The following is a 26,247-nucleotide window of genomic DNA, read 5'->3' as shown; positions in this document are numbered from 1 at the left end:
AGAAGAGCTATTTTTTTTCTCGTGAGCATGTGTGTAAGTATGCAGGTAATAGCATGTGTGACGGTAACAGTACTATGCTAACCAGGTTTTTAGAAGCCTTTTGAAAACGATAAAATTGCCCTTATGACACTGTCAGCATATATAACTCCAAATTGTTACTGTGGAGCCATGTAAAGAGCTGTCTGGATAGTTCTGCTCAAGGAAAAGGAAAAAGGAAGGCAACAGATAATACACTTACCATTACCTAGCTCACGTACATTTAATTCTGAAAAATGGGAACACATAGGTGGTATAATTGATTATTGACTTTAAGTTAACCACGTCCATTGGAGTCAAGGTAAAGGTGATGTTAAAGACACAACTGAGCTCCTGGATAATGTCTTAAAACAAAGAAGCAAACAGGACAAGTGCTAATCTACTGATTTTTCTATAAACACTAACTAGGATAGGGGTAAGTAATTGTCGCAGCAGCAATTGGAATGTCTCATGGTATGCCAGAGCATTTAAGGCTAATAATTCAGTTAACCTCCTACCCCCTACTAACTAGATTTATGAAATGCCAAGGGAGTCAGCAAAGTATTAAGCTTAGTTTGGATATAATTACTTTCAAGTGGAAAAAAATTGCCACAAAAACAAGGACTTCCGGTATAGCCAAACTCAAACCTTCAAATTTTCTACTGTAATTAGTATCTTGATCAAATATAAAGAAAACAAAATGGGCACAAACCTGACACATGATTAATCAGGATTTGATAACAAACATAAAGACTGCATTTTACAAGGAGTAGTTGCACTTCTAACTTTAACTGCCCTTCATTTAATGGTACCCATTGACCTCAATAATGAACGATTCATGTTATAGCAAAGCCATCTGGAGAATGTGAATGAAATTGAACTAGGATATAGCTTTTCATAGGATAACAGATTTTCCTTCCCTTCCTTTCCCTTTCTGTTATTTGAAAAGGTAATAAAATTAAAGGAGAGAGTATTTCATACTGAAAGTGTAGTCCATTGCTCGTTTTGAATAACAGCTTTACCATTTCAGTGATAAATACAATAAGAATAACAACCCAGGAGTGCCACAGACTTTTATGACTTCTTTAGCAATGACTTCACCTTTCTCTTCTCCTGGGTCTCATTACTATGAGTATCTGCCAGCATCCTTCTTACATAGTAATTCAAACTCTTTAGCTACATAAAGCAATGACCATGATAACAATGTTGCAAAGATAAAAATACAGACGCAATTAATACTTGGAAAAAGGCCTACCTGAATGCTGGCTGTAGAGCGATTCTTACGGGTTGTGGTAGTCGCCATTGTAGTAGTGGTTTCCATGACAGTAGTAGACATTTCTGGTGGCATGGAGGTCGTCTGTGTTGTTCCCAAAATTGATGGGACTTCTCCAACCAGCCGAACACTTCCATTGATTTTAATATTGGGGTTGTTCTCAGCCGCCATGTTCAGTACTTTCAAACCATCATAATAGAGCCCAGAGAGTTGGCCTTGGAAGAGGCGTCCTTTGTCCTTTCCACCAATGGCTATTTGCGCCTGAGTGTTGAAGATGGTTAACTGCCGGCCTAGTGGGTTGGGTGGAGGAAACATTATTATTCTCATACGTTTTCCTTGTTTGCCTTACCTGGTCTGAATGGACCAGGCATCATAACAGGCTTCCTTGAGCAATTGAAGGGGAGGAAAAAATAGACAACAAAACCTCAGTACTGACGTTAGCAAGTAACATTTCATTATGGTTATCTCTTCCACTGTCTAGCTGAAAATCTTTGATAACTTGAACAATCAAGTCTCTATTCCTTCATAGTGAGGAAGAAGAAATCTTGGTTCAATGATAAGAAGTATTATGGTCTTCTTGGGTATATAATTGTGGATGACAGAAAGAAACACTCAAATCAGGTGATGACCAGAATAAATTACGGATACCTACCGCATTAATGTTTAAAGCTACGAAGTAAAATAATGAGAATGAAAAGAATTAAATATGGCCAAAAAAACTCAGTGAGGTGACTCAGAAAACTAAATTTAAAAACCAGGTCTGATAATTAAATTAGCTGAAATTAAATTTCAGTTAAGAGACTTGGATTCATTGCATACTTGTAAAAATGAACTACTAGTCACCAAACATATCATTTCTAGTCACCAAACGTATCATTTCCTATAAATCTTCATAGGGCATAATATTCTATTTTCTGGTTAACAAAATCATGAGAGATAAATTCCTATCTCTATTAATTTGTTTTTAGGAGGATGGATTATGGTCCCACAACTAAATTATTCCCTCAGTATGAAATACAAGCATATTGGTAATGCTCCAGTCCTGGGGAAGTTGTCCTTCAGATTTAATAAATTTTTTAAAATGGATGGATATTAATGAAGAAAGCAACACATAAAACTCCTTAAAATGACATAGAGGTGTGTTAATGAGTTGAAGAATATCAATAGTTCACTTTATTTCGAGTTCCCACTTTGACACCATTTATACTGCTCTGAAAAGTATCAAAATGAAAAATCATACCAGTATAGAGTTTAGAAGAATGAAACCCAGCTAAAATTCCTCCCAACTCTTTCTACTTATGAAACTCTCAAGTATGAGATTTTTTTTCCCAAGAAAACTCAAAGAGCTTTTTTAAATTTATTGCAATTTATCAGAACAGCAACATGCTAAGGCCTTCTTTACTGTTATGTCTCCAGATTACTTCATTTTGCTTTTCCATATGAAGAAAGGAAAAAAGAAAGACTTATTAATGGAATTAAATATACGCCTTCTGAAGTTTTCTCCCCTTAGTGATCAAACAACGCTCCACTCATTCTTAATCTAATCACCTGAATTACCTTAGCTAGAAATAACTAGAAACAATTTTGTTATTTATGACTACTTAATAAAAAGAGGGTTTTTAAAAAAATTATAAAGCTTTTTGCTTTATAATTTCCAATATGAATAGAGGGATATTGTTATGTTTGGGCTTTAAAAATCTACCACTGTTACATGGTCTTCAAGGCTACACAATGTTGACCTGTCCTTGAATTCCTGGTGTATAATGTGAAATACCTTCTCAATGTATAACAATGAAAGAAATGGAAGTGGCAGAGAAGAGAATGCTCATCCGATCAGAGGATACTCCTTAGACAAGAGTTAATTCTGCACACTGGGCAACTCATAGTGCCCATTAATCAAGAATGATTTATAAATAATAGCCCTTTGGAAGCTTTCAACACTGCAGTATGGTGAATTGGCCAGAGAACTTTGTTATAGTGAAAATGATCTATACTTTATAAAAATCTCCAGAACCTGAATATGGGATCTGCTGGCCTTAATGACTACAGAATTACCCAGATCCCAAGGATGCAATCAAAACAGATCTCATAGATTTTCGTCATTTTCTCAGCAATTCATTTAGTGTGTTGTGCATATGCATCACTGTCTGTATTTTGTCCTCTGTCCTCTTCACACAAGACGCAGCAGAAAGTTCAATGCATAATAATACTAAGTAAAGTGCTGGAGTTCATACCTCTTTACTGTTTATTGTTGATGACAGTTTTCTTTTTTTTTTTTTTTTCTGGAAGCCCTGAGCTTACTACAAAAGACATGAAATGATGGAAGGGGAAAATAAATTCTCCCTCAACCCCACAGAGGCATTTGAAGCAGCTTAACATAATGAATTAGAAATTAGAAGCAGCTGCCTAGCAGGAGATCTCTAGGAAAAAATTCAGTATCTTACATTAGACAGCCTAATGCCAAGAGATACTTTCCATGCACACAACTGCTGGCGAATCATAATATTTATCCATCTCTTTATTTTGTATATAGTTCAGCACTGGTGATAAGTTAACAGTTATGCTTGATTACAGGTAGAAAATCTTACATTCTAATATCCTTGAAAATACTTCACAATGATAACCTCTATAATAGTTCTCATCTTATTTCTCCAGTGGTGTTATTATGCCAGTGCTTACAAATAAAAAGAGGATCAGAGAAAACTGAAATGCAAAGCTGAATTACACTGGCTAGAGATGATGAGTCTCCTTCATTCCAGTTGCCATGATTCACTCCACAAAGTGCTCTTTGCCTGTTCAAGACTGACCCAAGCATCAGGAAAGGCAAGGCAGGTTTCCTGGGCTACAAGATTTAAACCGCCCCTCTACTCCTGACTACAGCTACCTTCCCAGAGAGATCTGACTAATCAATTCTTGAGAATAAGACACTGGTGGAGTGAGACAGTAAAGGGGGTTGTCTACGTTTCAGTTTTTCATCTTGCCATAGGGAGTGTTTGCTTTTCTGTTTGCTTGTTTGTTTCGTGGTCTGTTTCTGGCTAGATCTGCTCTTCTGCTGTAGTAAAACCCTCTCCTAGCTCCCTGTACCTTGGATTAGGTGGTTAATGGCAAAGCTAGCAATCAGTAAAGGAACAGTAGAGCACTCTTCGTGTCCTGCCATCCCTTACTCTGATTAATTTATCTCTCAGATAAACAGGGGTTAGTGAATAACAGAAAAAACCATCACTATTCATTCCCTATGAAGAATGTGAAGAACTGACCAGTTTCTTTTTATCATTTGCCCAAGATTTCCCCAAATCAATGCCAGATCTCATTATTCTCATTATTTTCACTCATGGCTTATGATCAGATTTTTATAATAACTGGCCATTACATGTACATAAAAACATATATATGCGCATATTTATGCATATATATCCTAATCTGAGAACTATTTTATCTTTCTTAATGCAAAATTTGGTTATAACAAACACCAGTAGAGGAATTGTAGCAGGTTACTTTTTGTTTTAGATACCCATCCTCTTGGAAGTCATTAATTTTTACCTCATTTGGACACCAAGTTCACATACTGCTTAAATTAAATCTTTGCATGTCTCCAGTCAGTGTTGCACAAAGACTAATTAATTAAACCTCAGAACACCCTTGGGGAATAGGCAGTATTATTTTGCCCGTCCTCAGATGGGAAATCTGAGATATAGAGAGGTTAAGTGCATTGTCTAAGGTCAGAAAGTTAGTCAATAGTAGACAGAGCCAGAAAAGAGACTTGGGAATGCTATGACCCAGCTCTCCTCCCCAGTGACAGAAATAACTCCAAAGAGGCATTCCGAATACTTCCAAATGCATCTGTCTAATCATCCATCTATCTTTATCCTTTATATTCATTGTCTTTACAAGTCTTTGGTATGTTTTATTCCTTTTGAAGGGAAGGTTAGCTAGGCAGAGGAAGAGGTAAGACAATAGAATGCATAGATGTTACTCACCCAAATTACAACAAAAATTTTTTTTTCAGAGAACAAATGTAGAAGAGAAACTCACGGTTTGCAAATAATTCTTTTCAGATTTATATGCATATATAATCATACATATATTTAAGAAACTAGGATATCTCCCCCCGTCCCACCTCAGCCACCCCTCCCCCCATCCCAACCCCTCAACTTGTATATTTGAAAGCATCCTTTTATGTGAAAGCCAACGGGTAACAATTCTATTGTAAGAAAAACTAAAAGCCTACTAATAACTTTATAATGGTTTATACAAATGAAAATGCCTGGCATGCTATTAAACTTAGACTTAAAAGGCAATGGAGTAAAATAAAATATTATTAACATAAAATTGAAAGAAACAAAAAGGTTTCTCAGGCACATGAGACTCAGACATGCATCTAGTTTGCTTTTCCTGTTTAAAGTGAGGCAATCATTGTCTTTAATGTTAAAGGGACTTTATGAGCTGATGATTACTAAACAAAATTATTTGCTTTTTAGAGTTATTCTTATTTTTAATTAGACCACATACATTAAAAACAGGGCAAACAGTTAACACTCCGTGAGGATTTTCCACGTTTAAAGGTCTGAATGTCTTCCTCCAACTTAAAACTGTAGTAGTCCTTTGCTCTTTAAGTTGTATACTAAGTAATATACCTGGTTACTTCTTCTATATAACTCAATGAAATCTCTACAAATGTTAAGAGCTCCCTTTAGGTGTTGAGACAAGAGTAGCTTATACTGGCTCAACAACAACAACAACAAAGAATACGTATCTTCTTAGAGACTGTTTTTCATTGAAAGACAATGGTTTATTTCCTAACAGCTAGAAGCTACACAGGAAAATTCTAACATCAGTTATAACCGCTGCCCTCTTTTATTAACAGTGGTTGTTGTCTGCAGCAAATCAGAGACTGCTGTTTTGCCTTTCATGAACCTTTTCTTTTCCAACTCATTATGTTAACTTCTTACACTTTTGTTGCATAAAACATCAAATACACAAGGGTATGCACACAACCGAAGTGTAAAATAAGTTTGTTTTTGTTTTTAGTTTCAGTCAGCAACTAGGACACAATTAATCTCTTAGAAAATAATTTTGCCTCTGTAGGTTTTAAAGGCAAAATTCATCTTTTTCATTTTTTTCTTTAAGAACAAATGTTAAAAAAATTGCTCCCCTTACAATATTTAAGTAGTTTAAGTTACAAGAGTCAATCTATGGTTTTTTGTTTGTTTGTTTTTTTGTTTGTTTTTTGTTTTGTTAAGCACGCTACAAGCCAAAACAGCCTCCAGGTGTAAGTTTAAAAAGCACTTTTGGAATTTCTTTAGAAAGCTTTGGTGTAAAAGGTAATTTAAAACAAATTAATAAATAATGTCATGCAGTGGTTAAATTGCCATAATACATTTCTGTTTTAGAAGTTCCTGGAATTTCTTGTTTGTGTTTGTCATGCTGATAGCAGGCTAGAAGTTAGTCCCTTTAACTGTATTTTAATGGCAATGTATTATAGCATGATTTATCAACATATGGCAGGTGGAAGCTGACACAAATTATAATGAAAATTACAACAGTCATTTATGCAGCAGGCGATTATCATTTAAGGAACATTTATTTGCAGGCTTTAAAAATGAGGGTTTAGGATCAAATGATTTTAAAATGAAAGTTTTAATGACGGTTACCTTTTTCCTGCAGCCACTCCTCTACAGGCCGATTATATTTGAAGGGGATTTTCTGTTTTACCATTTGGAAGCGTTCATTATCAGTGTTGCCTTTAAAGTTTAAAAAACAGCTTAAAGAACAATCTGAAAAGTCAATAAGTCATTAAAAAACATCCTAGGTTTTTTGGTTTGTTTTATGAAGTTTTTAGAGATAGATATCAATTTATCTTTAGTAGAGGTGGAGTTGAAGTCACTCTGCCCTTGGTGGATAGGTTTAAAGGTCAGGTTAGTCTTAGCCATGCAGTACTCCATCATGTTTTGGAAAAGTGGCATGGAATGGGAATCCTTAAGAGGTCTGGCTGTTGACGGAAATGGATTTGCCTTCACTCTCTCTCTGTCTCATCTCAACCACACCTTAATTGGGCCAGTTGAGACACGAGGACCTCCTTGACCCATGAGTAATTCACCTGCCAGATCAGTTTCACATGTGAGAGGGGACCCTCGCTCCACAGTCACGCAAGCTGCACTATTAATCTACTGTATTCCCATCAGAAACATAGGGCCATGTCCTTCTTTTCTTCTCCTCTCAAGTGTTTGCAACAGCTTTATGTTCCGACAGGGGAAAGGAAGAGAGGACAATTTAAGCCCTGATGGCCAAGGGAGACTTCTTATTATATAATGAGATGTCCTTGCATCTCATTATCTTTGTCAAAGAGGTAGATCAGTACAGATAAGCTTTTATATCACTATCTTTCCAGATTTGTCCCACATTTTTAAAAATAAGGAAACTCAAATGTCTGGAAATAGAGGTAATTATAATATAGTGGTATAACATTTGTAGACTTTTGAGCACCGATATTTTATAATAGACACTGATTTTGTATATTTAGCCTCCCTCCACTTCCCTCCTTTCCTCTCTCCCTCCTGCTTTCTCTTTCTCTTACCTTACTGTAAGAGGACCTTCCTGAACAAGCATCCATTCATAAAGCCTGTTAGGAATACTTCTTCCAAGCATGAAATATCTAATTAGTTTCAAGGCTCAAACATAATGGTTTTAACTGCCAGTATGCCCCCCTTCTTCCTTCGTAACTGTTATTACCACTGCTGAATAGTTTCCATAATTAGGACAGACTTGGAGAGTGGTGCTGTGGAGATACACCCTTAATGAATATGCTTCAAATAACAAAATGATGAAGCCATGCCTTGGGAACTGTTCTGTCTCATCAACCAACCTCACATTGATCTGGCAGAAATTAGTGAACTGTAATTCATTACTTTTGATTCATAGGCCTATATTGCAACTTGGGGAACTCCATTCCAAATTACCAATATTAAAAATGAAAGAAAAATCTCAAACCAGGTGGCTTGGAAACAATTTACAAAGAAGTCTAAAAGCCATAAAGAATATTAGAATTGCATATAGCATCAGACCAAAGGAATAGGGGGCATGCTAAAGCATTTCAATTGCAGGGCCATCTCCATATAGGAGTCATTATTGGCTGAGAAGATTCCACCTGGGAATAAACTGGTACCTACCCTCTGTGTTGTGAGGGTGGGGGTATAGGATAGGAAACGGGTAGCAATATTGGAGGATGTTCACAAGGTTCCCCATTCACTTCTCATACAGACAAATTATTCTAACAAGCTGACTCATATCTTTACTACCAGGAATTTTTAAAATAAGAACTCATAAAAGAGGCAACTATGAATCTGCTTCTAGCCTATGTTTTGGGACCGTATCTGGTTGGTACAGGGTATAACGTATTAATGTATTGAAAAATAAAATGCAATAGGAACAATTAACAGTTTCGAACTGCAGTGGATAATTTAAAATTTTCCTCAAGGAATCCTTTCTCATAGAAAAAAATGGAGAGGGCAGGCAAAGAGGAAAAAGAGAAAGGCAAGTTAATTTCTTGGTGCTTCAATAGCCCATGGCGAAAGAATATAGCTATTGATTAGAGATCATTATAATGGTCTACCTTGGTAGATCTTGGTACAACATTCTATTCATTCAAAATAAAGTTGAGTAAACTTTTTAGACGTTTTCGTAGAAAAAGAACGTGTACCTTTTTGAAACGAATCTACATCTATAACTCATAATCCTACCCTACAGGTGACAGATATCATAAAGGATGTCATTCATCCTCCAGGGTTTTAGACACAACAGAATACTATACTGAGAAAAGGTAATTGGCTTGCGCCAGATCTGCCTTGAATGTATTCTATTACTTTGGGTTTTCTGTATCTGCCATTGTTGGCTACACATTAAATATATTAATGACCTTCATTCTACTCACTACGGAATAGATTGGTGTAGTCGATAGCAAGTATAAAGCTAAATATTCTTAGCAAAATGCAGGGCAAAATCAGAAGTAACTAAAATTCCAAATTTCTAGAATTTAATATACACCAAATTAATTAAGAAGCTGTATTAATTTACTTCCTCCAAATACACAGGGCCCTTGTCCCTCCTAAGCAGCCCCACCCTCATCATCTACTCTCTTTCAAACGTAAAGCACCATAGAAAATAATCTGGGGGCATGATACAGGCTAGAAAAAGAGATAACTACGTTAGATAAACAGTAAGTGACATGGGGAAGGACAGCATGGTCATGATTCAACCTTAGACCCTTCGGAAAGTGACAGAGAGTCATTCTTCTCCACCTCAGCTTTAAAGACATTTAGAAAAAAGTTTTAAGTTTTCCACACCAGATTGATAGTATCTATCTGGCACTAAGGATAGCAATCTTGCATGCTGTTAAAAGTTGTGAAAGATGGAAGGTCATTTGGAAAACCAAATTTGTTTAAGTTGCCGCATTAACATTGTTCTTAGTCTCTTTTCATGTTCTTGTTGGTTTTTATTTTAATTTATCTCAAACATTAGTAAGAACTGTTTTAGAAACATGTGCATGAGAATGAGTTATTTGCCCCATGCCTCATTTGCTAGTTTGACTGAAGAGCAAACAACCTTCTAAATATAAGTATTCTTATACAGGGCTACTCTAAAAGCTGAACAAACCTCACCAAATTCACCTACATTCTTGCTAAATCTTTAATGATATTCAGTCATATATTTCATATAGCAACAAGTATGTACATTTAAACAAAGAGTGAAATCAATTCTTCAACAGAAAGTGATGGCTATACTCAAGAAAGAATGGCCCTATGAGTAGTAAACATCATAATATCATTAAAAGGAGGCATATGTGCATTACTAATTAGAGAAAAAAATGTAATAACTTCATTTCTGAATCACACTGAGAAATCTATAAATTACACAAAGAGATCTTCAAATAAACCGTTCTTAAATTACTTCTGTGGATCCGACACCTATATGGGACTGGGTTTTAGAAAAAAAACATATTAGTCACATTTTATTGTACTTAAATATATGTGTGTTTATTCCCATCTATTTTTGATAAGGGATTGAGAACATTAGACATTTGGCCTCTTCTGGTCATTTTCATTTGGACCACTGGCTCTAATATCAAGTATTTCAATTCCTGGAGACGTGTGCAACAAGCACATGCACTGTGGAATTATAATATTGTGAAGAACAGAATACTTTGAGGTGAAAGTATTGAAGCCCAACTGGTTCATAGTTCCAACCTTTACACTCCAACCTCACATTTTCCACTTTGGGTGAATCCACTTAGGATAAAAGTAAAAGGGAAAGACACGGAAAGCAAACTGACCCTTGAGTAGGCCTCAATATACATCAATTCCTCTTTAAGGTGAGACTCGAAATTTATTAACAGTCTCCAAGGAATACAATTATTTCAAGTGAAAAAACTGAAAAATAGAACTCTTGTATAGCATGGAAAATAACTTTTACAACACTGCGCTTACACTTTATTGGTCCAAACATGGGTCCTATTTAATTAGAAGGAAGGTATACTAATACTCTTAAAGCCATAATCAATACAGCATAGGAGTTAAGACCATGGGCTCTGGAGACAAATCTGGCCCTGAGTTCTAACTTTATCACTTATTAGCTGTGTGACCTTGGGCAAGTCACTTGGCCTCAGTTTCCCCATTTCTCAATTTACCATAGGACTTAGTATAGAATAATAGGGAGTACAGCATATTTAAACTATCATTATTAATATGACTCGACTCTTTTCTAATGATCAGAAGGAAGCTCATTAGTTCCACGGTATGCTTCCCTTGTCTCACTACCTTATCAGTCCTTCATTCAAAAGATGACCATATTCTATTTGGTCCCACTTACCAGTCCTTCGTTCAAAAGATGACCATATTCTATTTGGTCCCACAAAAGTCATCTTCCAAAGATCAACTGACCATAGAAAATGTAACGTCCTTAATATTCCCTTAAATCCCTTATCTATCACTTTATATGTTTCTGTATCTTCTAACATACTCAGCTAAGCCCATTTCCAAAACAAAGTGGATTTCTAAAACCACTGAAAGTAAAAGAGCAATTCAGGCATTGACAAATGTGATTTCTTGGTCCAGCCACAGGTAATGATGATATACTGCTGCTAAGCTGAGAAAGAGTGGCTTAAAGGTTCTGCCAATTTGCACCAGGCTGGCAGAAAGCACTTTCTTGCAGGTAGACTATTAATACCACCTGAAATGTTGTCAAGCACGTGGACATGCTAATAGGAATATCCTAACAACATTCGTCTGTGCAAAATGAATGCCAAAGGCATTTTTGAATTTTGTCTTGAGCCCTGAAATAAAGGAGGAACAAATTTTCTTTATTGCTTTGTTGACACTAAAAAATCAGACCGTGGGTCTAATGAACAGTCAAAGAATAAATGCTATGTATTAAAGCCAGAGGCAAAAGAAAATCAATGTAGCGGTACTGCTGCCCTCAAGTACTAGGGCAGTTTAGAGGTTATTGCCGTGTCTCTTCCCCGCAAAGAACACTTTCTAAGTTTCAGAGAAAGTATATGACACTAAAGGAAGGGAACTCCAGAAACTCTGAACTTGGCTTGAGCCACATTTCTGGCATTGTCCCAGACCAACTCAGAGTCAGAGAGGGAGGTGTTGCACACCCAAAGGCCATCTAGAATGTTTGGCCACTTGTAAGTGATAGATGGATCTCAGCAAAAAACTAATATCTTGTATTTATAAAGTGCCTTTCGACCAAGGAGCTCAAAATGCAATTATAAGCATCATCTCATTAATCCTCACTACACACCTTTGGGGCAGAAGGAAAAAGAACTATTTATATGTTGTGAGCCTTGATCCTTTAATGTGCCAAGGTAAAGAAATTAATGTCTTGGAACAGAAAATTGATCAGCTTGGGGGAAGTAAATTAATAGACCCAGAGCACAAGGGCATTATTAAGTAAGGGAGCTTTTTAAGTGGCTCCTTGAGCCAGGGAGACCCTGGAAAGAAGTGCAAATCACCCTGGCATACACCAGGTTGGCTGATAAAGCTCACCTCTACATGTCTTCTGGATATGTTCTGATAATGGCAAATATATACGAGCAGACAGTATCATTTCCTTCCTAAATTAAAGTTGTAGTATGGGTTTACCAACTCTAGGCTGTGCTAGTTGATCTGTTTAAGCAAAGATGGCCCAAACATGAGTGAAAAGAATATTGGATATGGAGTCACACAAACTTTGAATCAAGTCCAGACATTTATCAGTCTTGTGAACTTGGGCAATTTATTTAATCTAGATGACTCTTGGTGTCTTCATCTGTTTTTTGTTTGTTTTAAAAAAGGTAATATCTATATTGCATGGTTTTATCCAAATTAAATGCAATAACTCAGGCAAGGGCTTAGCTTGTGGGGAATCAAAAGAGGTTGGGAGTTGAGAGAGCCTGTGATTTGTTTTAATTTTTAGGATCCTTCCCTAACACTCGCCTAAGGCTTAGAAAAGAAAGTTCTTTCTCCCAGTAAGGAGCCTTAAACAGCGGGGGGATGGGAGTCAGGGTAAATCCTTGCCTTGAGAGCCTTCCAAAACCTTTTCCAGTCTCGATATTTGCATTGAGCTCTAGCCTCTGCCTGTGCTCTCTCTCTGATGAGCCTGTAGACATTTAGTTATCATGTCCAACTATCTTTTTTTTTTTCTTCTCTGAGACAGGCAGGCTGGAGTGCGGTGGTGTGATCTTGGCTCACTGCAGCCTCAGCCTCCCGAGTAGCTGGGACTATGGGCATGCACCATCATGCCCAGCTAATTTTTAGGAGAGATGGGGTTTCACTGTGTTGGCCAGGCTGGTCTCCAACTCCTGACCTCGTGATCCACCCGCCTCCACCTCCCAAAGTGCTGGGATTACGGGCATGAGCCACCACACCTGGCCTATCATGTCCAAATATCTTATAGGCTATGGAATGGGAATGGAACCATGCCGGAGATGTAACCCTGGTGTATTACGTCCAGCTATCCGAATGTTCATGCCCCTATTCCTTGCCGTCTGTTGCTGGTTGAATATACATGTTTTGTGCATACATGTTAATATTAGACTTCTCTTTCATATCCTAAACAAATCAAAAATCCATTTCTGCTGAGGTATTATGTACTAAAATGATTTACTGTGATGCAATAATTACAACATATTTCACCAATCATTATCCTTTCTCAGTACTTTGAGGCCATTTGTAACTCACTTCCTGAAGCTCATTTCTCCTCCTCTATCAGGGATACTTTCAATCCCAGTTAGGTTAATAAAACTAGGCCCAGGCGACTGCAACCTCTTTACTCATTCCTATAATTTAAGAGAATATTTTCAAGCAACTTCAAGTGAAACTTTCTTCAGTATGCCAGGTTAACCTGGCACCAATTCTTTATTTAAGAGCCCCTCTCAAAAAGGCCATGTTATAAATTAACAAAACATAAACTGACTGTAAAATTTGCTTTCTTTCCTCAAATGTCACTTTTTTTTTCCTTCCACAATTATTCTGAAATATGCACTGAAGCTACAGTAGTTGATTTCAATGTCTGAATTTTGTCTTGTTCCTTTCTGGTAACCATGCTTAGTTTTAGCCATGTCTTAGTGCATTTTAAGTTTTAGTTTCTTCATATTTAAAAGGGGATCATCATAATAATTGCAACATGGGATTGCGGTGAGAATTAAAAGGAAATGTATGTAAAGCATGTTGCAGATCTGTGGCACAAAATAATCCCTCAATATATGATTTGTTATAACAAGTACCTGATTCAGAAGAGTTAAACTAAAAAGAAGGCAAACTCCACAAGAATTACTTCCCTACAGAATTTTTGGTGTCAAATATTTTCAAATATCCTTTTCAAAATAAAGCTTTAATGTTTGCTCTTCAGCCGTTTGACATATGATCCCTTCAAGATTTCCCCAGGTGCCTTTCCTCTTATCACTTATTTCCTCCTTGCTGCAAAAGCCACAGTGTTATTTTGGGGCTCACTCTTTCCCCTGTGATCCAGGCCTTCCCACGTGTCCACCCTCTGTGTCATCTCCGCTTCTCTGTCATGTTGTTCTTCCTTTTATTTCTATCTACCCTCTTCCTCCCACTCCCCATCCCCATCTCCTCTCATTCCTCTCATGTTTGGTTATTTATTTCTAAGTAGAGAACATCAAACGCAAGGTTTTTGAAGCCAGAATGCCAGAATATTTGATTTTTTAAAATTCTGTTCATTTAAACATACATATGTGGTGTCCCCACACAGCTCAGAGGACAGGGAGGAGGTTTGGGAGGACAATTCCACTGCACAACACAGGAACATTGTCATCCCGTCAACAGGAAAGTCATGCTATTATTAATATCTCCGATGCTCAAGAAACTTATGACATAGTAATCCTTCTGTATACATCCTATAGAATTGCCAGTGTTTATAAAATTGTAGACATTTTAGACCATCCTTGAACCCCCTTGCCTAAGAATGAATTTATTATTCCCAAAAGATCTAAAAGTACCAATCACCGTTCTAGTCACCACCCACAGGAGGCCTGACTAGTATACTGATTTGCAACCGTTGCTTCAACAACCACATCATAACAGGACCGCATATTAGGCTTGTTTCTAACTAAAACTCAAGCCAGTTTCTAGTTGAATGGCTTCCCAAAGAAATTGTTCCATGTTGCATTCATACAACATACTTTATGAACGTCCAACAGGTATTTATATCTCATTAAATGTATTCTTTTTGTTTCATAACAGCATCCAAACATGGTAAGAAAATGTTTAACTCTAGGATTTTTTGTTTCTGGTAGGAGATACCTCTCTCAGCTTTGTGTTATCTGCAAATTTAATAAGCATATTTTTTGTGCATTCATTCTAGTCCCTGAACAGGAAGATTATGATGGAGCTATAAAATATCTAAAAATACTTTGAAACTCCTCTGTGTAAGAGGTGAGGTTTGATTCTTCAACCTTGATTGTGGGCTGGACTTAGTGACTTGATTCTACAGAGTAAAACACGGTGGAAGGAACAGTGTGTGGACTTAGAGACTGAGTCATAAAAGGTGCTCTCTCTCGGACCACTCATTTCGAGCAAGCTAGACTCATGTCATGAAGACACTTAAGAAGTTCTATGGAAACATACATAAGGCAAGGAACTGAGCCAGAGAGTAACTGATGCTTCCAGTCAACATCCATGTGAGTGAAAGATTTCCAGGTAATCAGATCTCCCAGGTCTAGATAGCACTGAGATGACTGCAGCCGTAGTTCATACCGACTGCAACTCATCAGACACCTTAAGCCAGAATCACTCAACTAAGCTGCTATCAAATTCTGACCTATAGAAACTGTGAGATAATAAATTTTACTTTTATTATTTTAGTTTACCTCAAACTTTACAGTGTAACCAGAAAGCTTCAAATGATGGAACACAGGCAGGTCTCTTTAAGATCCCTTCATAGTTCTCTGTACATTACAGTATACTGCTTTAGGGAAATGAAGATACACTGTGCACGGTATTTATAATATCCTCCTCACCTGCCAATTTGCTATTGCTATCCAAGAGAAAGTTACACTAGCATGCGTGAGTTTTTGTTTGTTTGTTTTTTAATGAGCCCAGGTTAGTTCTCAGCCATCACCATATTCTTTTTTAAATCTAGTAAATGTGTGCCAATTTTTGGTCAAATGAAACACTGGAGAAGTTTTATATATCAGTCCCGAGTTTAAGAGATCCATCCTATTATACAGTGTAAAATTTAGGACAGTTTTCCCAGACTAGTTTTCTATTCTGACTGGCTCCTGTTAATTATTTCTGAGCGAACATTAAAGGGGCTTAGAATTCAAGTTCCTTAAGCACTTCTAATGTTATTCATCTAAGACCCAGAAATTAGAGTTTCTTTGAAGAACTCTATTACCATTTCCTCACCGTGTGAGGGGTGGGAGGGGACTGGATTTTCTTATTTATTTTGTTTGCATTGGTCATCATAGTCTGAAGGAAATTCTTTTGCTAAATAACGTATTAGTGACAGATGTAGATGTCCATTTAGGGAGTGAAGGAATTTCAGGTAATCACCATGGTCCCTCTTTAGAGTAAATGCTTTCCCATTTTATAATTAAATAAAAACAGTTTCTGGGAGTAGAGTTTGCTGGGATTTATAGCTTATAATTTGAGAGAAGGAGCCCATCATTTTTAGGTTGTGGAGACCTCAAAGACCATCTAAGAAATATATATTCTCTATTTTGATGTTTCTCAAACTTCTGCTTAGAACATCATTAGAAAAAGAACTCCTAGCAACAAGCAAGCATCAGAGAGTATCGATCTTGAAGACAACTTTCTCCCCGTAAAGTTAATAATTAAAGAATTGTCTACACTCCTATTTGTTTGGCTGCATAGAATTTTTAAGGCTTCTCAAAAATTAAACCAGCTGGCAGCCATGTATCATTTAGTGCAAGATTCAAAGGTCAGATATACACTATTAAAATGTGGTACAAGAATCAAAATTTTCCCAGAGAAGAAATAACCTCAGGGGATGCAGTAGTTGTAGTATGTCTTGAATTCATACAATGCCTCGTTAATTCTACTTGGCAAATTAATTCAAATTGATTTGTTTGTGAGAACTGCAACATGGCCTCAAATCTGGCTACAAACAAAGGATAATGATAAACAACAAAGTACTGAGCTCACAGAAATGTCTAGAGAAAAGTATGGATCAGCATGGGGGCTGTTTTATAACATATCTATCTTAGTTTAAAAAGAAGAGAAAAGAAGAAAAGAGGAAAGGGAGAACATACCCCATACAAATATAAGACATTTTACAAATAACACTGATAGATCGTAACTGCCAAAAGCAAAGGAAAATAAAATATTTGAAAGCATCCAAGGGAACATGAATGTGGATAATTTTCTTAATGGGCATTTAATTTTAAAAAAATCAATTTGACTTAAAGCAAAATGATCAGACATAGAGAAAAAAGGAAAAAAATGTAAGGCTTGGGATATGGCAGAAAGAATCAAGATTAATTTCAAAAAGCCATGTCCTAAAGAAAAGAAAGGACAATCCCTTAGTGAAAGTCACTGATTTCCAACCACAGCTTGAGACCTGAATCAGGGTTGGAAGGAGAAAATTTACGAGGGAAATATGATTAGTAGAACCAGAGCCTTTCTTCTTTTCCAGTGTGTTAAATTGGAAAAAAAAAAAAAAAAAAAGCTACAATCCCATTTCAAAATCTGTCTCTTGGCAGTGAGACTCTTACTCCTCTCATAACAGTTTGAATCTATCTTTTCACCCTTGGGGTTCTGGGTGGGCCGTGAGACTTGCTTGGGCATATGGGCACTAGCAAATGTGATATAAGCAGAGGCTTGAAGAGCCATCTGTGTATGAATGCTTGCTTGCCCTTGCCTGCTGCCTACACCTGAGATTGCCATGTGAACTTCCACGAGAAAAGAAACCCAGCCATGTGAACCTACTCAGCTATCTGAACTGAGACCCCAGAGGGGTACATGAGGCCATCAAGATCATCTAGCTCCATCCAAGCCAACCCAGAAGAGAAAAAAACACTCAACATGAAAACACTCACATGAGCCACGGAAATTTTGGAGTGGTTTGCAATGCAGCGAACCTAAATGATATAGCCAGGAATTCAGGAGATCCAGGAAGAACAGGGGTCTGAGAGTGGGTAAAGGAAACACTATCTCCTATGAGGGTTTCCATGAAGGCTCAGCAGGAGGAGGGAAGCAGCTCCGTTGCAGTCTCCAGATTCAAAGGAGTTTGTGTGGCAAAAGTCTTAGGGGTCCAAGGATGGAGACATGGACAGCTGGGCCCCTGTTGCCTATCCTTAGCCCTGTTCCTCTTTCTAAGGAAAGAATTACCAAATCCAAAAGAAGAGATGCAATAATGCAGTTCCTGAGAGGAGAGGGTAAGGCTGAGGGAGTTGGGAAAGGGAAGGAAAATTGGAGAAAGGTTGATGCATGTGTTGATGCTTCTCTGATCCTTGATTCTAGACACAGCCTAGGGGAAGAGCAGGGAATGAGGTGGGGATTGACTCCAAGACGATAATGAGTAGAGTTAAGTAGCTCCCTAAAGGGACAAGGAGCTACTTATCTGACCTCCTTCTGTCACTCTTTGGATGAGGAGTGGAGAGGAAGATCTCTAGGAACAGCAGGCTGAATTCTGAATTTACTAGTAAGACTTGCTGGCACTGAGACCTCTCACCCCATCAATGAATTTTTTCATTCCATACATGATTTCACAGAGAGCACTGAAGGATTACCTTCTTTTTTTCCTGAGCAAACAGGGCCATCACTTTCATTCTTAACCCTAACATTTCAAAACAAAACCATTTATGTCCCTGCAGGGTATGAATACCCTTTGAATACTGGTCATGAATACACTTATGTATACTTAGACTAGAAAGGCACTCCTCCACCACATTCCCTGCTAACACACAACAATAGAAACAAACCAAAACTCTCATTAAAGATCAAAAGTAGACACACACACACACATACACACACACACACACACACACACAAACAGTCCTACCTTGCAACCTTGGTTTTACCTTTTTTTCTGTTGTTCTGTTTTGTTTTGAGACAGGGTTTCACTCTCATCGCCCAGGCTGGAGTACAATGGCAGGATCTTAGCTCCCTGCAACCTTCACCTCCTGGGCTCAAGCAATTTTCCCGCCTTCTCCTGCCTCAGCCGCCCAAATAGCTGCGACTATAGGCATGCATCTGTAGGTGTGAGCCACTGCGCCCAGCCTGCAACCTTGGCTTTTAAAAAGCAGGCACTGCCTCTTCAGCCCCTGTTAAAGTTTATGGATTAGCAAAAAGCAGCCTTTTTAAACTCATTGAGAAGAGTTTAGAAATCATTTCCCTAGGATGTTATAGGTGCTATTTAAGGGGCATTTCTTTAGCAGGTGAATGGCAGCTAGACTCTAGAGCAAAGATAGACTCTAGAGTAAAGACCCCAAAATGATCAAGATCCAGGGACTAAGGGGTTAACAAAAGTAAGGACAACTAGCACTGCTAAATGCTGTGATTTACAACTCAAGTGACAATCAATCATTAGAAGTAACTTATAGTTATGTCATGACTCAAATATTATTCACATTGTAAATGTGATGGCCAGAATAGCATTTTTTAAAATTAGGGCTTTAAAAAACACTTTTAAGAAAGTGGCCAATGATTATGTAAAATTATCCACAAATGTTAAATATTTATCTGGCACCCAGATTCCGCTACTCTGTATTGAATATTAGTCTTTAAAGTATTTTTTTCCTATGAAATTAGAATCACCTTAGAAGCAGTACTTTTTCTTTTTTAAGCTTTTTACTCCACTCTACTTCCATAATTCCCTCCTTAACACACAATGAAACCAAACATTGACATACCTTCAGTGCTCAAGAATACTCAAAAAGTTGACAACTATTGGCCACCTCAAAAGATGGCAGGTAGCCAACAAACTATTAAACTATTAGCTTTGAAGTTTTCGATGTTCAGAAAGGTTCTTATAACCTTTATAACATTTGAGACATATACATAAAATAACAATGCCTCTTCCTTCTTTAAGCTATTTCATATGACTTTATATGTAACATTAAATCTTGGCTATCTGAGGAACATGTCTAAAGATTATAGGTGATTTTACGTGTAAAGATATTCATTGAATATTAACTACATGCTAGCACAAAGGCAATACTTTTTATATTTGCCCATTGATGGGTGTGTGTGTATAGAGAGATTTTATAAATATCCCAAATGAAAGCATGCTTTTGTATGTGCCATAGAACCTTGCACCTTGCAACAAGAAATAGCTCCTAGATATGAGATGTAAGAAAAAAATCCATGATTTAAAGAAATTATTCAAAATAATTTCAACTGACAACCCTAATAATAAAAGATGTGAATGAAAAAAAAATTTTTAAGCCAAAGAGGAGAAATCAGATCTATTATCTTGGTGGAAGAAAGATAAAGTCTCTCATTTTAAATGAGATGAATAAAATTAAACTAGTACATATTGTTAGAAATATCTGAACCAAGCAGGGAAATGGACCAGATGACCTGGTATTTTCACCATTCTAATTACTAGGTTCCTTTGAATTTCACTCCTTCAGAAACCTGCTTTTATCTTTGCAATAATGATCCAAGAGATTAAAAGAAGGCCTCTGAGTGACTTGATTTGCCTACTCAAGTTCATGCAGTATCTATTGATGTACCATTGCTGTCTTGTCAAAAAGCACTTACAACATTAGTAAGTATAAGGTGTAATTAGGACAAGAGATGGACAGGTGAGAAGAAAGCCTGCAGTCTTCTTGGTTTAATGTTTTTATTTCTGACTATCAGGGATGGTGGCCTTTAAAAATCATATTGGAATCCTCACAAGTGCTTAGACTTCTGAACAGGGATTGAAATTTTTCTTCTAACCCAAACAAGAATGCTGTCCAAAGATTTACTTTTGATTGTGAATTATAGAGGATATATACTAAACACAGTGAGCAGCAAAGACGTGTAGATTTCCTCTTTCCTTAACCTGGGTTTAAACTTGGTCTGATTGAATAATGGTTCAAGTCCTATTATTCAGTTTCTACCACAGAGATTTATAGAGAAGGATGCTTAATGAATACTTTTAGAGGAGAATTTGAGCAGTTGCTATAAACAAAGGAAAGCAGGTATTAGAGTTGCTTTTGTCCTTACAGTTTGGCTATGTCAGTTGGGACTTCACTTCCAAATGGCAGTGAGGTTTGAAAGTATACAGTAACTGCTCAAACTCTTGGTCCCTTTAATCAACAGCTAGCTATTCTAAGTAGCTGCAGGGGCCAGTGGAGTAGGGGGAGGTTGGAAGAATGAGAGTGGTGAGTGGCACAAATCAAAGAATCGAAGCCAGAAGAGGGAGGAACAAAGTACAATTATATTGATTGTTTTATTTGATCAGAAAATTAAAGCCACTGTAACCTGACAGAAAGCTACAGTTATATAATTATGCAGCCAGAGAATAAGCTAGATTTACTTTCTGAATAGTTCAATAATGTTTTGGCCTATGTGTTCATCAATGATACCTACAACCACTATCTCATTTCAACAAGACCACTAGGAAGGTTGGCTTGGAACAAGTCTCTTAGAAGAATTACATACAACTACTGGAAATGGAAATAAAACAAGAGAATTGTCCGTGAAGGTCTGGGATCAGGGTTGGTCAGGACTTTCAGTTAATGTGTTGGCAAAGCACCTCACTCAGTTTAGCTGACTTATTTCAAGAACAGATCTATTAAGAGTATTCCAAAATTCCCTTTATAGACCTACTTGTAGCTCAAAATTCTGAGGTCATAGCGGGGGAAAGTCACAGAATGAAGCAAAACTATTAGATTTCACTTGGTTTGCCTCCTCTAGGAGAGCTCAATTGCTCCCTGAGAACAATATATTGCCTTTATTTTTGCCGATTCTAGAGATCCAGTGCCACCCATACCACAGAAAAAAATTCAGTAAACTAATCCAGCTATTCATTTTGTAAACCTAAAGACATTTCAGTTCTATTTTAGCTTGTATTTTACTTACATAAATTTTTATTTTATTTGAAACAGCACCTCGCAACAGTTTTATAAAGGTATAAAAATGAAGTACTAAGATTTCTAAACCTTGGCTATGATTTTAGATTTACTTTTTACATATATATCTATATTAGATTTATATGTATTTTTCTGTCAAGGATACTGAAATCTTCCTCCTATTTATCATTTTGTTTAATTATACTTGGCAATCCACCCTTTGAGACCAATAAAGAGTCATCGTACTAATATAAAAAATATTTCAATAAAATCATATTTGTTTCAATAAAGAAACATTTCTAAAGTAAAAGCTTAAAAGTTTTGTAGTAAATGATATTTTTCTTTTGTTATAAAAGTATTTATAGTTAATGCTTGTCAAGGATGCTGTATAACAACTTATATTTTTGTTGTGTATATGCAGTCATTGAAGTCAGAAAGCTCCAAAAACCTCAGTTGTACAGTTTAATATTTACTGATTACCTACTATGTTTCTTTCCTTTTTAAAAGAGGATTAAGAAAACTGTGACCACTTTTCTTGCACTATAGGGCCAAATCTGGCAGTATAAGCTTTCTATTCTGGTAGTTAGGACTTTGATAACTTAACTGGAGTCAAAATTGAGGTCAGCAAACTGTGAAGGGGGTCCCTATTTTGTAAATAAAAACCCCGTGTGCTTTAGTTTGGCTTTTAAAAAAAGTATATATTTAAGGTACATATACATATAAGGTATGTATGTAATCTTGATATACATATAAACACTGAAATGACTGTAGTCAAGCAAAGTAACATGCCCATCATCTCATACAGTGATTGTTTCTCTCCCTTTCCTTTCTTTCTTTGTCGTATGAATACCTAAAATCTACTCTCCTGGCAAATTATCAATATATAATAATACAATATTATTAAATATAGTCCTTATGTTGTACATTAGATCTCTAGACTTATTCATCCCTTATAACTTTGCACAGAAAAAAAATACTATACAATCTCACTTACATGTGGAATCCAAAAAGCAAAAAATAAAAGCGAAGGAAATACATAGAAAGAGAAAGTAAAATGGTGGGTACCAGGCGTGGTGGGGAATAGGAGGACGTAGGTCAAAATTTATTTTAAATACTACATGGTTTTAGGCATATGCACATCTATAAAAACTGATAGGCTGGTCTTGCTGCTTTAATAAATAGGGGATCTGATTCTAAAATCTCTAAAACTCAATAGCATGAAGTGGGCTGAGCCACCTCTAAAGTGGGCTAGTCCATCCTCAGAACATCAGATCAATGGCTTGAAAATGGAACTGAAGCTCAAGCAGGAAGCTCTCAGCAGCAAGATAGGGACAACCAATGCTGAGATAATGAAGGGAATGCTCTCTAAGACTTAGAAGACAGACATATCAGGGAGCGGGTAGGAGAAAAAGATCAATGCAAGGCATCAACTGGCACCTTCATGCATAAGGGCTACGAGAAATAGGCTAGGGTGGCTAATCAAAATTCTCAAATTTAAAAGAAAAGTAAGCACTATTTTTTTAGGAGAGAGGGGTGTATTTAAATCACCACGGCTTATTAAGTAGAAGTAACAGAAGTAAAGAAACAATGCTTTCTGTCTGTCATCTTCAAATCTTGCTCTAGAATGGAATCTGTGTCTTTGGTGTTGAATTAAAAAAACGGTATTTAGCTGTTTTGTTGTTTGTCATTTTTAACTATAGGTAAATGGAGTGCCTGTCCTTCTTACGTATTGTATCTCTTTATTTCTCTATCCTGAATTAACCTCACCAGTAGGTCTATGTCACCCTACACGGTAGTACTATTCTCTGTCTCTCTAGGGATTTAACCCATCCACTTAGAGATACTCTTGCTCTCTTTATTCCAAACAGATAAGACAGACAATTCAAAAAATAAAGCTGATGGATTAGTAAAAACTGTAGGCTTCCAAATACTTTTGAAGCTGTGGGCTTCCAACTATCCGTGATTTAAATCAGGGGTCCCCCAGCTACACCTAATGGGCAAATGTGGTTCATCACAGCTTGTTTTTGTAAAGCAAGTTTTATTAGAATACAGCTGTGCCTATTCATTTACGTATTGTCTATAGTAGATTTTGCATTATAACAGCAGACTGGAATAACTGCAACAAAGATCATGCAAATCATATCATATTTATATTAATAAAATATTGAAGTTGTTAATATCTAAATATATTTATATTTATAACATAGGTTGGTTTCTAAAGCCTATGCTACTTGTTATTTGGCCTTTGGGGGAAAAGGTTTGGTGATCCCTAATCTAAATAAAGATATCAGGGTTTCCCTGTCTACATCCAAATGTTGGTTCTGCCACCTACTAGCTGTGCAACACCGGAGTGTGTTACTTAACCACTCAGACTTCGTTTCCTCATCTCTAAAATGGTAATAATAATAATAGGACCCCTTTCCAGGATGCTATGATGATTCAAAAACAAATAGTGTATCCCAGTCTTACCTGTTATTAATTAATATTTTTCCCCTAAAATATTTTATGCAAGGATAGGTTGTAATACCCTCATCCCTTCCTCTGGGATATACAGTTTTCAGTTACTTGGAGGCATTTGGAATGAAGATTTCACCACTGAACTCTGAGAAAAACACATTTCTCTAATGTGATTAAAATGAAAACAAATCTAGTTTAATTAAACATTGAGGCTGGCAATTGTGCATCAGGCAGAAGCACATTTCTAGTAAATGTTTAATAATGGGATTACAGTGTTCTGCATGCACTGGGATGTAGGAAATAATAGTACATTTGCATGTGAATTTATATCTGTCAACCATGTGAATTTGAGCTCTGTAGATGATGCAAACTGGAGTGCTCTTGGAAGACATTGGAAAAGTGGAGTGGGCAACCTGGGTATTTATTAGGTTGTGAGGGCAAACAAATCTGTGTGGAATCTCGGAGTTGACCCTTGGTGGACAGTGACCACAGCAAATGTGCTCAACCTCCCTGAACCTTGGTTTACTCATCTGTAAACGAGAGAGATTAATACTTCTACCTTGTAACCACTGGGGAGATGACACTAAGTAAAATAAGGTACGATGAATGTCTTTATTTTGACTGTGTTGAAGGTATCACAGGTGTACGCACATGTCTAAACAACTCATCAAAGTATGCGCAGGATTTTTTGCCTATCAATCACCCCTCAATAAAACTGTAAAAAAAAAAAATTTAAGTAAAAGAAAGAATTCCATGATCATTAATTTCCTCAATGTGAAAGGTATAAGTTGTCATGTCATCTTTCACACTAGGTAGGGGAGCAGAGCTTATTGGCATTGTTCCAGATAATTCAAGGTCACATCCCAAATTGTATTCCACGCTCGCCCCTGTCTGGTCTTCAGGCTCCATCAGGCATTTATGTGTACCCGCTACTGAACTTGGATCTCACCTCAATAGTAGCACCTTCTTTCACTTTGTGGAATTGTAGGTTCAAGATAGGGCAGCGTACGGGAGCTTTGGGTTTGCCTTCTAAGACATACAGGCTTCAGTTCCAGGTATTCATGTGCTAGCTTGACCCTGGGAGAAGCTCCAGATTCTCATTTGTGAAATGATAACACTAATATCTACCCCTTGGGGCTACTGCAAAGACTTGATACAAGAACCCAGTACCCTACCTGGCAATTAATAATTGCTCAATAAAAATGTCTTCCTTGTGTACTTGTATTTCTCTTCAACTACACTTGAGGATCCTTGAGGTCAGGAGCTGTGTTTCATTTTTCACCATATACCCATCACCTAGTATGAATTCACATATAAAGTAGATGTGGAACAAATATTTGTTGAATAGTGAATGAAGGTGAATGAATAAGTGCATAAAGAAATGGCTCCACTCAGAGCTACCCCGGTGATGAGGATAGGGGAATACTTCTATTACATTAAAGGCAACAGCAGTTAGTAAAAAGGTTTTTACAGTGTTTCTGCTGTTTGAAAGTGCAATATAAATTTTTTGCTAGCCCATGATCAATCGACTTCTATTGTTTGATATACACTTCAGCATTTAAGTTCTGTCGAATTGACATTTGCTACTTATAAACTTAGTCCCTAAGTCTTCTTATGCTGTGCTATATATCTACCGTTGGCACTTAGTAAACTATGCCATCAAGGCCAACACAGAGCATCAGGGACTTACTGAAAGGCTGTAAAAGTACCATGTGGAAAAGAAATGCATCTTATGGAGAAAACTGTAAATATCACTGGGAATCCAATCAAATTCATGTTAACTCCATGAACTGAAGACTCAAAGTGCCTCTTTGTCCTTGACTCATTCCCTCCTTCCTCTTCTGACCCCCTTTCCCCTGTCTTCAGCCTGCTGGGATATTGACAGGGATTTTAGAGGAGTGGAAGGTCTTTATCTCTTTGAGATGAGCTGCAATATGATTACAATCGATTGAGTGATTTACAGTATAGAGCACCTTTCATT

At 37.0% G+C, this 26,247-nt stretch overlaps 1 protein-coding gene across 50 annotated transcripts in view; it reads right to left on the bottom strand.

Moving 5' to 3' along the window:
- NRXN3 (neurexin 3) overlaps window positions 1-26,247 on the bottom strand; it is a 1,722,001-nt gene that overhangs the window by 190,045 nt on the left and 1,505,709 nt on the right. For 33 of the 50 annotated variants that reach the window (XR_010151246.1, XR_010151247.1, XR_010151248.1 and 30 more), the window contains 2 exons: window positions 6,940-7,029; window positions 1,271-1,578 (listed from right to left, as the gene is read on the bottom strand). Coding sequence is in view for 47 of the 50 variants with exons in the window: in XM_063793837.1 (XP_063649907.1) it covers window positions 1,271-1,578; window positions 6,940-7,029 (398 nt within the window). In the remaining 3 variants the exon portion in view is untranslated. The remainder of the gene's footprint in view (window positions 1-1,270; window positions 1,579-6,939; window positions 7,030-26,247) is intronic. The other 17 variants (XM_063793827.1, XM_063793828.1, XM_024348618.3 and 14 more) reach the window with 1 other exon arrangement.

This window comes from Pan troglodytes, chromosome 15 (assembly GCF_028858775.2).
Source record: "Pan troglodytes isolate AG18354 chromosome 15, NHGRI_mPanTro3-v2.0_pri, whole genome shotgun sequence".
Classification (NCBI taxonomy): domain Eukaryota; kingdom Metazoa; phylum Chordata; class Mammalia; order Primates; family Hominidae; genus Pan; species Pan troglodytes.
The sequence above is the reverse complement of the archived record's forward strand: the minus strand, read 5'-3'. Positions and strand labels throughout refer to the sequence as shown.